General features: G+C 37.8%; 1 protein-coding gene across 2 annotated transcripts in view; it reads right to left on the bottom strand.

The window, feature by feature from the left end:
* Positions 1–14,889, bottom strand: part of prkcab (protein kinase C, alpha, b) — a 178,246-nt gene that overhangs the window by 36,366 nt on the left and 126,991 nt on the right. Inside the window, exons 5-9 of one of the 2 annotated variants that reach the window (XM_084108984.1) lie at positions 14,736–14,864; positions 5,666–5,822; positions 5,376–5,510; positions 2,917–3,010; positions 1,189–1,218 (exon numbers count right to left, since the gene is read on the bottom strand). In XM_084108984.1, the coding sequence (XP_083965110.1) occupies positions 1,189–1,218; positions 2,917–3,010; positions 5,376–5,510; positions 5,666–5,822; positions 14,736–14,864 (545 nt within the window). The remainder of the gene's footprint in view (positions 1–1,188; positions 1,219–2,916; positions 3,011–5,375; positions 5,511–5,665; positions 5,823–14,735; positions 14,865–14,889) is intronic. The other variant, XM_084108985.1, reaches the window with a different exon arrangement.

The raw sequence follows: 14,889 nt of genomic DNA, 5'->3' as shown, positions 1-14,889 counted from the left end.
ATGTTTTGTGAGTGTACACAAATAAAAAACATGCCTTTTAAAGTTTTGAATGATGTCTTACTCTTTTCTGTGTGACCATAAATGACAGAGTATTTTAATGTAAAAAATCATCGTGATTTTAACGGTAAAAGACAGTGTGACAAAATGTACAGTGAAAAACTGTTAATTGGTTACCAGAAAGTTTACGTGAATAACTGTGATAGATCTAACTGTAGAGGTAATTAAAAGTTTACAGTAAAATACCATTAAATGTACAGTTTTTGGAAGTGGAAAAAGAACAAGTCATTGTATAATTTACAGTGAAAAAACGTAAATTGACATTCCCACAATTCCCAGCGTGACACTTCACGTATGATGTTTTTTTTTTTTTTTTATAACTATGTTTTTTCATAGTTTTTCTTAGTTTTTTCTAATCAGTTATTAACATTAGGGTTTAATATTTAATGTTAAATTAACGTTTACTCCATGATGGTGTTTAGTGTTTGTGTGAATGACACTGTGCAGCTTCTATATATTAATATTAACTTTCTCAGCTTGAGATGAGCTTTGATTGATCATGTGACTCTCATCATCACTGTGATTGGTGGTTGTCAGTGTATTACAATGGTACAAAACAGATATTAGTACTTCAATAGATCGGTAAATTAACATTATATCAGATAATGAACTTTACATTTAAGTCTGTAAAACCTAAAACGTTGCTACCGTATTTTTTTACAGTAAACTTCTGGTAACCACAGCTGCCGTTTTTTTTACCGTAGATTTAACAGATTTTTTTTGTTTTTTACAGTGTACCGAACACCAAATCCGAGGTACGTACCGAACCGTGACTTCTGTGTACCGTTACACCCCTATAACAGTTTACTTAATAAATTACTGATCATTACCATTTTGAAATCACCTCTTTCAGTAATCAGAGGTCAGATATCAGGGAATCTTCAATTGAACAATAAAGAAATAGAGCAGAGTGTGTGTGTGTGTGTGTGTGTGTGTGTGTGTGTGTGTGTGTGTGTGTGTGTGTGTGTGTGTGTGTGTGAATCGTGTAAGTGAAAGCGAATAGAAACCTGAAAGTTGGAGTGCATCTTTGTTAGTAAATCTGATTTCTTTGTTGCAGCCTGAGCCACACAAATAATCAGTGTGAATCTGTGATGAACAGATAGAGACAGATGAGAGGCGAGCAGGCTGTACCTTCAGCAGGTGGAAATTGAACTGACAGGCCTATAAGAGGGAAAAAACTGGCATGTTAGCCGGATAACTGAGGACTGAGAAGCTCTTTTCTCTTCAGACTGCTGGAAAATCAGGAGTAAAATGTCTCTCAACCGGGAAAGAGGATCCGTCAAACCAACACTAGCCACGTTTCCATTACCCTTCAAATTGCGCAAATTGAAATTGCGAATTGAAAATACGCCCAATGGAAACACGTCAATTTCGCAAAAACTCCCATTTATTGCATAAAATTTTTTACGCTCGCATGAGGTTTTTCAGGCAATTCGAAAAAGAAATATTTCGCAAAACTGCAATGGAAACAGTTTTTGCGCATTTACAGATCACCTGACGTAGACGACGCGGTGTGTTTGGACAGAATACGAGACAGAGCTCTTTAGTAAACTCATAAAAGACAAAAGAATTGCAGGAATACTGGATTCTAAACCTCAAATAAATGCCACAATCAAGACCTCGAAGCAGATCTGAGGGAGAAACACCCAGAAACTCCTCATATGTGCCGCTCACAAGTATAATAAGGGTCGTTCCTTACCATTAATGCTTGGAAAACACACATAAATCTCCTTCGATTAATAATAATGGCTAGTGCAGTGGCTGGGATATAGTACATAAACCTACCAACGTACGTTGCCATGGTTTTCGAGATTTACTTATCGCGAGAAGTTTTAGTCGCATAACATCGGTTAATGGAAACGGCGTCATTTCACAATAGTTTTTTGTCGACATTTAGAAAAAATTGCAAACGTTTTGCGCAAATCTGTAATGGAAACGCGCCTACTGACTCACAGACAAATCACTTACTCTCAGACAAACGACACACGCGTCAACAAAAGACGTTGGTAAACAGAAAGAAGATGTATCAGATTGTCCAGTCATGATTTCTGCTCGATGTTGCTGAAGCAGTTTTCGAAACAAAAGGATTTCTATTGTCATTTCAAGACAGCAATACCTAGTCCTTGCTTTGTCGAAACACAGATTCACAGTTTGGGTGAAATACATATTTGTTTTCCAATGATGCAAGAGGATCAAAGGTCAAACTTGTGTACTTGCTTGTCACCTCACTTTTTTCAATTCAGCCTTACATATATAAAGTGTAAAGCTTCAGTGCAAATCATCTCAACTGTTTTGTTTGTTGTAGATCCATTGCAAGTTTGCTGCAAATAAAGATTTTGCATAGGTAGTCCAAAACAAAGAAACAAAAAAAGGAATGTAATGAGCTGTTAATTGGCTGATACTCTTGATACCCAGAGAGAGAGAGAGAGGGAATGAAGACACGAAAAGGCTCTTCGAGGTGAAAAATTAAACAATTTTAGAAGTTTCCAGAAAGAGAGACACAGACACACAAAAGCAAAGAGTTATGGCATTATGAAGCCAAAAACTTATTGTACAATAAGTAAACACTTCCCACCAACCACCATGGAGACTATGGTGACCTTGACAGTGGATTTGGTCTTTGAGAGTCTCATTCTAGTCTAAATTGCATAATAAAATTGCAAATTCGTGTTATTTGGCTTTCACAGTCACCACTTGAGGTGAAAATGAACAGCCTTGCAGGACTCAGTGAGTGATTGAGTGTGTGTGTGTGTGTGTGTGTGTGTGTGTGTGTGTGTGTGTGTGTGTGTGTGTGTGTGTGTGTGTGTGTGTGTGTGTGTGTGTGTGTGAAGAGATGCGGAGAGAAACACACACTCTCACCTCAAACTTGTGCCGCAGCTCCAGGTTGATGTCGCTCTCCTCTGGGATGGGCACGTTGTAGTACTCACCCTCCTCCTGGTTCAACATCTTATACCTGTCACACACCAGAGAACGGCACACTCAGCTGAAACAGCAGAGAATCTATAGGGATGCACCGATATGCAAATTTAGGCCGATACCGATAACCGATAATTCTTTATATTTGAAAGCCGATAACCGATATATTGGCCGATAAATCTAAAACATTTTTATATAATTTTTGAGAGTCTGATTACAAAAACAAAAATCTCACCATTAAAATCCATGTCCCAAACACACAATTATGTTGTTATCGTTATCGGCCCGATAAGAAAATGTGTCCGATATATTAAAGCTGATAAATAATGTATTATTTCCTTCAGCTGAGACACTTCAGATGCGCACTGTTCAACATGATGGTTTTGAATTGCTTGAAATATGATTGGAATCACTTCAATAAAGGAAAATACAGTAATAAATTCTGTCATATCGGCTACATAAAATTATAATGAGAAGATTATTATTATTGTGTGTTTGGGACATGGATTTTAATGGTCAGACTTTTGTTTTTGTAATCAGGCTCTCAAAAATTATATGAAAATGTGGATTTAGATTTATCGGCCAATATATCGGTTATCGGCTTTCAGATATAAATAATTAGCGGTTATCGGCTTTCAAATATAAAGAATTATCGGTTATCGGTGTCCATGTCCCAAACACACAATTATAATAATGTTCTCATTATAATTTTATGTAGCCGATATGACAGACTGTTGCACTTTACTGTATTTACCTTTTAGTGATTCCAGTCATATTTCAAGCAATTCAAAGCCATCATGTTGAACAGTGCGCATCTGAAGTGTCTCTGCTGAAGGAAATAACACTTTATTTATCGGCTTTATTATATCGGACAAATTTTCTTATCGGGCCGATAACAATAACAATATAATTGTGTGTTTGGGACATGGATTTTAATGGTGAGACTTTTGTTTTTGTAATCAGGCTCTCAAAAATTATATAAAAATGTGGATTTAGATTTTTGAATAAATATTTATTGGCCAATATATCGGTTATCGGCTTTCAAATATAAAGAATTATCGGTTATCGGTATTGGCCTAAATTTTCATATCGGTGCATCCCTAATTACCATGGTACAGTAAAAAAAAAAAAAAGTATGGTACAGTAATAGTAGCATACAGTGGTAATACCATGGTCACCTTTATTTTATATAGCTCTTCTTTATACAATACTGATAGTTTCAAAGCAGCTTCACGGTGATAACCAGGAAAATAACAGAATCAATGATGCAAACTTCATCAAATATGAGACAAATTTAAGTTGGACTCAAACTTCCACTTTAAATTCAATCATTTTTAGTCAAAAACACATTTTCTTTTTGTCAGAATCAAACTTTGGCCTCATATGACACACACAAAACCTAAAAAAACAAAAAACATGGTCAAACCTGTGCACAATTAGGACATTTTTGTGTAGAGGTTTGCAGAAAACATTGGAATGTGTGTGAAAACAGTTTATAGAAAACATGTGTTTATAGTTCTGAGAATAATAGAGAGATGCGTGAAAGGTTTGGGAACTTGAGCTCACTGAGTCGGTGATAGTGTGTTAGCAATCGAGAAGTGTAATGCAGATCTACACGTTTATTTAGAGCATGGCTGATGAACACACTCTGAAGCGATACACATTACACCGCTCGACTGCAGCTCATGAATGAAGGACTCGATCACTTACACACTCTGACATCTGTGTGTTCTGCCTTTACTAACACACACACAACGTCCTGTTGACATAAACATGACATCATACAGCTGAGGCAGTGGATCTGATCTGTGTGTGTGTGTGTGTGTTTGTGAGTGTGTGTCTGTGTGTGTGAGAGAGTGTGTGTGTGTGTGTGTGTGTGTGTGTGTGTGTGTGTGAGTGTGTGTGTTTGTGTGTGTGTGTGTGTGTGTGTGAGAGAGTGTGTGTGTCTTTGTCTGTGTTTGTGTGTGAGTGTGGTGTGTGAGAGTGTGTGTGTTTATGTATGTGTGTGATGTGTGTGTGTGTGTGTGTGTGAGCGTGAGCGTGAGTGTGAGTGTGCGTGTGTGTGTGTGTATGATATTAAGTCTTGTTTTCTAAAAAAAAAAAAAAAACTAATTCATGCTTAAACTAAGTAGAAACACATCTGCTAGTGGGGAAAGATAAATACACCGTATGGAAGTATAATAGTAACACTGAGGCACAGGAAACAGGAAATGATGTGGAGAAGAGATTGTGGCTAATGGTTACTCTTCCTCTGTGAACATGGACATCTTTTTTGCACCATTGACAAATGTTTTCTGCATAAACTCTCTTAATTTTTAGTAAACCTTTGAGAAAAAAAGACGTGATAGCTAAAGTTATTTTTCTCGAGAAAGTGTAGTTGTGCTTGTGTGTGTTTGACTCACCATCCGCTCACAGGAGCTTTGATGAGCTCAGACACACCGAAGGACATGGAGCCCATGAAGTCATTACGAGTGGTTCTGTCCCAATCCCACACTTCCACTGACAGACGCCGCTCCTTATCCGTCGCCTTCAGCTTACTGCACACACACACACACACACACACACACACACACACACACACACACACACACACACACACGCATTAACCTGAGAAAACACATCTACAGTGTCTGTGTGTGTGTGTGTGTGTGTGTGTGTGTGTGTGTGTGTGTGTGTTCACTGGCAGACTCACAAGATGAAGGACTCGTTCCAGGTGGGGTTGAGCGAGGAGCGGATGGTCCTGGTCTTCTGTTTGGTCTCATTCTTGGGATCTGGGATGAGTTTGAGCTTCACGTACGGGTCTGAGAGCCCATTGGGGTCCATGGGAATCAGGTTTCTGGCCTCACCCACTGATTCATGAGAGAGAAAGCACAGTTTGATTGGAAGGTCTCTTTCAATGCTAAAGAAGTCAATGTGTTGACATGGAATGTTAAAAATATAATTATAGTATTATTGAAATTATGCACCACTGTCATCTAAAAAAAATGACATTCAACTAAATATAAGTAACTTTGCAACTACATGACAAATAGCAATAGAGTATTAGTAGATTGTCTGCTTAATATCACACACACTCACTCGCACACGCACACACACATGCGGGGTTGGGGCAATCAATAGCTAAATCAATAACTGTTTTTACAAATTAGGACAAATGTGAATATTTCAAGCAAGTTTTTATATATATTAACAAAATGTAAGTTTTCTGCTAAATGATTCACTGGCTTCAACTGACACGGTAAAAACCAAAACAAAAATGACAAACCTCTATATATAAATGGACACACTGCAATGATATTATCAGCCAAAAGGGGGAGACATGTCTCTTTCAGTCTCTCTCACAGGCAACTTAAACAGAGCGCAGTTTCTCCCTATATCTGAGTGTGTTCAAACCATTGTTCAAATCTCTAAAGCAAAGGAAACTGACAGCTCAGGTCTGACGGTGAAAGTGATAGTGGCCATTAACTTGACTCTTCACATCGCCTACACTTGGTTGCTGACAAAGAGACGTCAACAAGAATCAAGGCTTTTTCAGCGGCTGTTGCTTAGATACGACATCCATGAGGAGCGCGCACCACGCTCATCTGTTTGCTTTTTTTGTGTGAGTGAGTGTGTGTTTGTGTGTGTGTTGTTGTTTTTTGAAGGAATACCATCCATTGCTTATGATTCCAGCTCAATCTCTGTTCTTGTGACTTGAAACAAAACTTGTGACTTGTCTTCTGGAAATTATATTTAAACCAAAAGTTATCCAGAAAAAAAGAAGAAGAAAAACATGTTGTACTGTACATGCAATGACAGTATAGTTGATCAACTATACAAAACAACTGCATGTAACGTATAAAACCGTGTTTTCATAGCCTGGGTGACAGCCCGAACCCCGCCCACAACATTTTTTGGTCGGGAAGTTCGGTCTGGACTCGATCCGTTGATGAGTAATTATGCTCGGCTCCCAGAAGGCCGAGCCAATCAAATTGTCAGGGCGGGCTTTAATCGATGATGGACAGATGAGCAACGGTAACGTAATCATCCACGTCATCAAAGAGCGCTTGGGTTGAATTCGTTTACAACAAAGATGCATAGACAGTAAAAGAAAAGATGACTGCCTCTGGAGAATTTAGATTTCACGAGTTCACACTTACAAATAAGTCAGATAGAATAAATGCATATTTGGGGTGCTGTCCGAGGAGAGGGCGGGCTTGGTATTCGGCCCGAACCCAAAGTACTCCCCCCGTATTCCAGGCTGTGGAAGAACAAGCCAAGAGTGAGTGGAGGGATGCTGAAAACTGTCAAGGAATGTTAGGTGAGTTGACAGAGTGAATAAATATATGCTTCCTCTCATGCTGATAGGGTAGACATGGTAATTGTTTGATGACAAGTTGATTGGATTGATTATTTGAAAGTGCTCCTCCCGAACTTTGTTTATAAAACATCATGTTTAGATTCCGCCATCGCGTCTGTTATAGAAGATATCGACAGCGCATTCATTTTAAAAGAGGAACAGAGAACCGCGATCAAGGCATTTGTCAATCGGAAACATGAATGAAGACATACGTCATTTACTCTGTTGCTCTGATTGGTTGTAGGTCTATCCAGTTGAGTGCAGAGGCATTTTCCTTCCTGGTTTGGTTGAAACACGCCCCATAATCACAGCTCAATGGAGCAGTATCAGACTCACATTCTAACTAGAATCTGAGTATGACGACGTCAGGCTAGTGTTTTCAACCAAAAACGTAAAACTTTTTATGCATTTTGGCCATTCGTTTACACATTTTATGAATGTCTCCGAGCTCTTGCTCTTTCAACAGCTTCTGATTGGCCCAAATCACTTCTTACGTCAGCGAGTTCTGACCTCGTACATGCAAAACACCGGAAATCTTCATTCTGCGTTCATATAACGGTGATTTACTGGTAATGTTACAACTTCCCTTACTGGTAAATTGCCAGAACCAATTTACCGGTTCATTTGAAAAGGTCCCGTTCACACATGATCTGTTACGGTAATTTACCGGTTTATTTGAAAAGGCCCTGTTCACACATGATCTGTTACGGTAATTTACCGGTTTATTTGAAAAGGCCCTGTTCACACATGATCTGTTACGGTAATTTACCGGTATATTTGAAAAAGTCCTGTTCACACATGATTTGTTACCGCTAAATTACCGGTATATTTGAAAAGGTCCTGTTCACACATGATCTGTTACCGCTAAATTACCGGTATATTTGAAAAGGTCCTGTTCATACATGATCTGTTACGGTAATTTACCGGTAAAGACTGTATGTGTGAACCAGCTAGCAACCACCAACAACACCTACATTGCTGTGGCACATTTTGCACAAACCTAGTGAAGACGTCATTTACAGCTTCATAAATAATTTCTCTAACTGTCATTTATCTAGAGAGTATTACTGAGGTCTGATGATTGGTATTTTGCATCAGAATGTTTTGATGAAAACTTTCAGAGATTTCCTATTACTATGTTCAAATAACATTACTATCAGTGTTTTACCACGTTGCACACATTATGCCATCCTAAACTTCAGTAAATCATATCTTGCTGATCTCGATGGGTGGCAACATGAATTATGAGCTGATGTAATCTTCAAAGGCTATTTTTACATGTGGTTTTCCATGGACATTCAAATCGCACAAATAGCCTGAGAAATTTAGATGTGCTGTTACATAACCGCCAAATGTCCAGTGCACTGCATGCTGGGTAATCTGAAAATGAGCTTCTTCCCATTGTTTATTCACAACACACGAAGGGTCAGCCAAGATTCCTCCGTCTGATGTCAGCCCAGAATAAACAAAGTCATATACAATATCAACAATAAATCTCAATCAAAACACTCAACCACATTTATCTCTGTCCACTGGGAGTCTGTACTAGATCCTTAACATAGATGAAAGCTCCTCAGAAATCTTCAGTATGGGTACACATATAGCATATCCAAACTGTGAAAACCCAGCTAAAGTATTATTATTATTATTTTATTTTTTTTGTGATTCACTGTTTTTCTACATAAAATAATCCTAAAGAACATTCTATGAAAATATAATCTTGATATCTTTAATATTGACTGAGTAAGACCATGTCAAAATGACCATGTCATCGTTATCGGCACAATAAGAAAATCTGTCCGATATATTAAAGCCGATAAATAATGTATTATTTCCTTCAGCTGAGACACTTCAGATGCGCACTGTTCAACACGATGGCTTTGAATTGCTTGAAATATGATTGGAATCACTTCAATAAAGGAAAATACAGTAAAGTGAAACAGTTAAGTCATATCGGCTACATAAAATTATCATGAGAACATCATTAATTGTGTGTTTGGGACATGGATTTTAATGGTGAGACTTTTGTTTTTGTATCCAGGCTCTCAAAAATTATATAAAAATTTTGATTTAGATTTAACGGCCAATATATCGGTTATCGGCTTTCAAATATAAAGAATTATCGGTTATCGGTATCGGGCAAAATTTGAATATCGGTGCATCCCTAGAATTATCCTGACTATGTGCCATATACCACATTATAGCTCTTATTCTCAGTGATATATTCTCCCATTTTCAGTGATATATGAGACATTTAAAGGAAAACAAGTCTATGTATTATGGTGTGCATGTCTAAAGAGCGTGAAACACTGAAACGAAAGTTACTTTATCCTCCAGTTTGATCTAATGCCTGGCAGCGGGAATAAAATGAGTCCCAGGTCAAACCACACAAAAGTATGAAGTGAATCCCAACTGGCAGCCAAATATCACCCACAGTCATCGCTTTAAATAATCACGAAGTCATTGTGGACTGACACGCACATCTTTGGGCAGTGACGACTCTTAAGCGTTCAGCAGTTTTGGGAATCCAGAGAGACACTTGAGCCCTCCGTTACAAATGGGATCCACGAGGGAAGTGCTGATAGGAACCACCAACGCGCTTAACTGAAGCCATCGCCTCTGGGAGATTATATAATAAAACCCTAGAAGAGGACAAACAGAAGTTCAGGCCTACAGAGAGCGTTCAGAACCAATGCCTCAAGGTCTCTTATGCAAACGGCCAACTTTGAAACACAGACCAGACCAGAAGAAAAGCAAATATCTATGATTATTACACTCAATACGTGATGAAAAGATTCTTAGGACAGTTTAATTATGAAATGAAACCTTTTAAAACATGTATTATGCTTTCAAATTACAGTCAAACCAAAATGTATTCAGACACCTTCAACATTTCTCATATAATCACAGTTTATTCGCTATAGTTTAGAAAATGGTAATAAAATATGCCTAGAACTCAAACAATTAATTATGTTGAATATCTGTCAGCTGTTAAATTTAACTACACAATTAGATAATACCAGTTTAGATCAACCAGTTACCAAGCAATGCTTCATTTTGTTCAGTCTGTGTGTAAAAAGAGCATTAGCAATTAAAGAAAAAATACAAATGCAATTAAAGTATTTTAATTAAATTATAAATTTTAAAAAAATCCTACCGACCCCAAATTTAAAAAATAATCATTTTCCATGACTTTTCTAGGTCTGGAAAACACAACTTAAAAGTTCCCTTGCATTTATGTAAGAGCAGCGGATCATATATAATATCATACATTTTTGTTGGCAAAAGAAGAAAAAGAAAAAGAAATAAAAAACTTTCCCCAGTTGCAAACTTCCCCAGTTCCAAACTTTCCACCTTTGGAAGGTCCAGTGTCTATAAGAACAGCGAAGTGATCACCAGTATGACACTGGTTAGACACCTCCACATGATAGTTTGTGTCAGTCCTGCTGTATTATGATTTCCCATGGGAAATTCCCTCTGTGTCAGATGCCCTGGGACACTGAAACCTCTGATTTACAGCAGGGATCTGGTGCTCCACATCACACGCAAGAGGAGAACAACCTGCTGACAAAAACAACAAGACTTTCCATGCAGGTCCAGACTGGTTTAGTGCCAGCACCAGAACAGTCCCGCTGTTCATCACAAACATCTGATGAAGTGGGTTGACCAAACTTTTCCTCCATATAGTGACTTCAATGGGGTCCAACGGGCTGAAGGTCCAAATGTGAGTTTCAGTGCAGCTTCAAAGTCTCGACACGATCCCAGCCGAGGAATAAGAGTCTTATCTAGACAAACCATCCGCCATTTTATAAAAACATAAACATTTATGGACTTTTTAACCACAAATGCTCGTGTTGCACTAGCTGTGATTCGACACACATTACGTTATCATGTTGAAAGTTCACGCGTGGCTTCGTTGTTTTATCTTTTATTTATAATTTTTTTTTGTAAATGGCATTTGACTTCCTGTACTTCCGCCTTCGTCATGCGATCGCTATCGCTTTCAGAAACCTGTTGAAATGATGATCAACATTCAACCAGCAGGCTAATGAAAAGCACGAAGGAGATGATGACTAATGTCTTAATGACTCGTGTAAAAAGGGATGACAGGTTCACTTGTTCACACCCGAGATCATAAAACCACTTTCCCACCAACCATGTGGACAGAACTGTGAAATTCAGTGCATCCTATGAAGGCATCTTACAATCTGAAGCAAAAGAGGGTTGTTTGTTTGTTGTTTTCTGTGTGTATTTGTTGTGTGCTGTATATGAGCACATGGATGCTGGGCAAATTTAATCAGTTAACATCAGCGCAGTGAACTCACAAACCCTATGAAGATCCCAGTCCTCACAGCTCCCGGCAGAAGACCTCCTCAGACACAACAAACATGCAATAATCCTTCCCTAGAATCCAACTAATGATTAGTTTGAGGATCTGTACGCTAAAATGACAGTATTTTTTATTATCATGAAAAAAAAAATTTCCTTTTACTTTTGGATGTACCATGTAGACACTGTATTAAACCTATGAGACATTGTTATGGCTGGTACTCCTGGCCAATGGACAGTAAGTTCGCTTGCAAAATCAATGGACATTCTTACATGGATATTAAACATTTGTGCAAATTAAGTTAAATTCCAGCATATTTGAGTATATATTTGTGTATCTGTTTTTTTCTACAATTAAACTGAATTAGTCTATATGTTCTGTTTGCTCTTATTATGACATTCTGTTCTGTTGTAGTTAGTTATTGTTTCCCTAAACTGTTTATTTTCGGTTTCCTTGGTTTCTGATTATGTTCTTGTTTGTTTCTGTGGTTACCTATGATTTGCACCTGTGTCTCATTTCTCAGTGTATAAATACTCTCTGTTCAGGTCAATCCTCCTGTGCATTTCTAATTGTGGATTACAGTCTGTTGATAGTTGTATTCTTGAGTCATTCGAGTTTGGACTGCACCATACACATTACATTATATAATTGGGATAGTTCACCAAAAGTCATCTTTACTACTGTACCTTTCTGGGTCTTGAAAGTTGAAATGACGTTGTGGCCTATGGCTCAGAAACCTCTCGGATTTCATCAAAAATATCTTAATTTGTGAAGATGAATGGGTTTGGAACGACATGAGGTGAGTAAATAATGATAACAAATAACTTTTTATTTGAATATGCATTGATACAAATGACTTTATTTGAATGTTTCCTTGATATAACACGACACTGAGTTGTTAGAAAAGAAATGCGTATAGTGACATCATTGCGTGATGACGTAAGGAACCGATGAATTTTTGTTAACCGGTTCATTGAAACGAGCCGTCCAAAAGAACCGGTTCTCGGAAATGAGTCGGATTTTACATTTTTACACAAGTTTTTCCATAGAGATTTCCGGATACAGACGACACCATTGTCAAAACGATCCCAATCACACGATCCGTGAAAACGGCTAAAAACGCTGTATTCTGCTGCCAGGCCAGTAGATGGCGATGAAACACTATAGACTGAACACGTAACACACATGCGCGTGACGTCATCGTCTTCAGAGATTCACGATTTTGTTGTTTTACACGGAGACTGTTTTCAAAAACTTGCACTTTGAAACCCGTTTTCAAAAGTTTGCGGTTTCAGGCGCCCAAAACGCTGTTGTCGTGTAAACGAACGGCCAAAACGCATAAAAACGTTTACGTTTTTAGTTGAAAACAGTGTCGTGTAAACAGCCCTTCAGAAATCTCACAGAAATCATGGTTTTGATAAAACATCTCCATTTGTGTTCTGAAGATGAACAAAAGTTTTATGGTTTTGGAACAAAACGAAGGTGAGTAAAGGCTTAACTAACCCTTTAAGCGACATAGTGGATTTAAAAAACGTTTTGTTGTGGTGAAAGAAACCCTGACTAACATCAGGGAGAAAATAAAATGCAACAGTGCCCCTTCTCTAGATAACTGCAGGATTTCCTGAATCACGATGACTTCTCCTCATATAATAATCAGCAGACCAGTGTGTAGCATGTCTGTGTGTGTGTAAGGCCGGAGATAAGCAGAGAAGATATTCACACAGCAGGGAAGAGGTGCCAGCTCACAGGAATGTGTTCACTGGAGCAAGAGTTTCTGAGCGGACACAGGCTGGCATACATAAAGCCCCATCATCACAACAGCCGGGCACCGGGCCAGACATCTGGCACTAAAGCCCCCTCATACCTGCTGCCACACACACACACACACACACACACACACACACACACACACACACACACACACACACACACTCAATCTCTAAACCCACTCAACCCTCAACACATGACCTGCCATGATAGCTTAATGCAAACTGGCATTTTGTGGAAAAACAGCATCAAAGCATTATGAAATCTGAGTAATAAGACTAATGTGAATTTGCAAGGATCACGCAAACGGATAAAAATAGCAACATATTATGTGAATTATACTAATAACGGAGAAGCATTAACAAGATCTACTCGAATAAATATTATTTTGTGATGCTACTTAACCCCTTGCTGACTGTATCATTTTTGAATCATCCTCTAAATGAAAAACATGATTAAAACTTTGCTGAAAAACATGAACACAATCTACTACATGCTTTCTGTCATCACTTTTTTTTAGCAAGTAAAAGGCTTTTAGTATAATTGTAAAAACGTCCCCCTTCAGTTCACGTGTGTTTTTGCTGAGAAATCTTAACAGATTTTTAAACTTAAGTATGCATATACATAAACATATTTCATATTGTCAATAATACTTCCAGTTGAACACTTACTGGACTGAAGTAACTTAGGTCTACTTGATTATCCATACATCATTTTTTAGAAAAATCATGTTAAAATGTGGGTATTAAATATGTTAATAATTAACATAAATTAAAATAATTTTTGAGAAATGTTTATTTGTACGTTTTCTCTCAATCATCATTGTAATGCATTAATTTATATGTTTTGATCACCACAATAAAAACTACAGAGCTTTGATCATAAAACTAAGCATTTAAATGTCATTATGTTATATTATATTATAAAGTGCTGGAAAGCGATTAATTGCGATTAATCGCATCCAAAATAAAGTTTGTGTTTTCATAATATATGTGTGTGTACTGTGTATAATTATTTTGTATATATAAAAACACACACATGCATGTATAAATATTTGCATGTATTCACTGTATTTATATTTATATATAATTTATATTATATATAAATATTTTATATAATAAAATAATAACACATTTTTCTTAAATATATAATCGCGATTAATCATTGCCTGTTACAAGCATCAGGATTTCATCTTACTTTTTGGCCCTATAATATCATCAGACCCAGTCAATTTCGCCGGCGTCCAGTTATGACATTTGTCATGTTTTCAATCCCCACTAATGATCGCTATTCTGGGATATTCCCAGTGCGAGTGGGGGTGCTGACCTGTGACGTGGAGTCTGTCTCCGCTGACCTCGATCTTGAGGAAGATTCGTCCTCTGCGCTCGGTGTGGTCGGTCCCGCACAGACTTGGCACGTTCATCACACACTGCTTGTGAACGTTCATGTCACAGGCTGAGAACAAGAGAGAGAGAAACAT

The sequence above is a fragment of the Abramis brama genome (genome assembly GCF_963993115.1).
Source record: "Abramis brama genome assembly, chromosome: 1".
Classification (NCBI taxonomy): domain Eukaryota; kingdom Metazoa; phylum Chordata; class Actinopteri; order Cypriniformes; family Leuciscidae; genus Abramis; species Abramis brama.
This window is presented reverse-complemented; position numbering and strand designations above follow the sequence as displayed.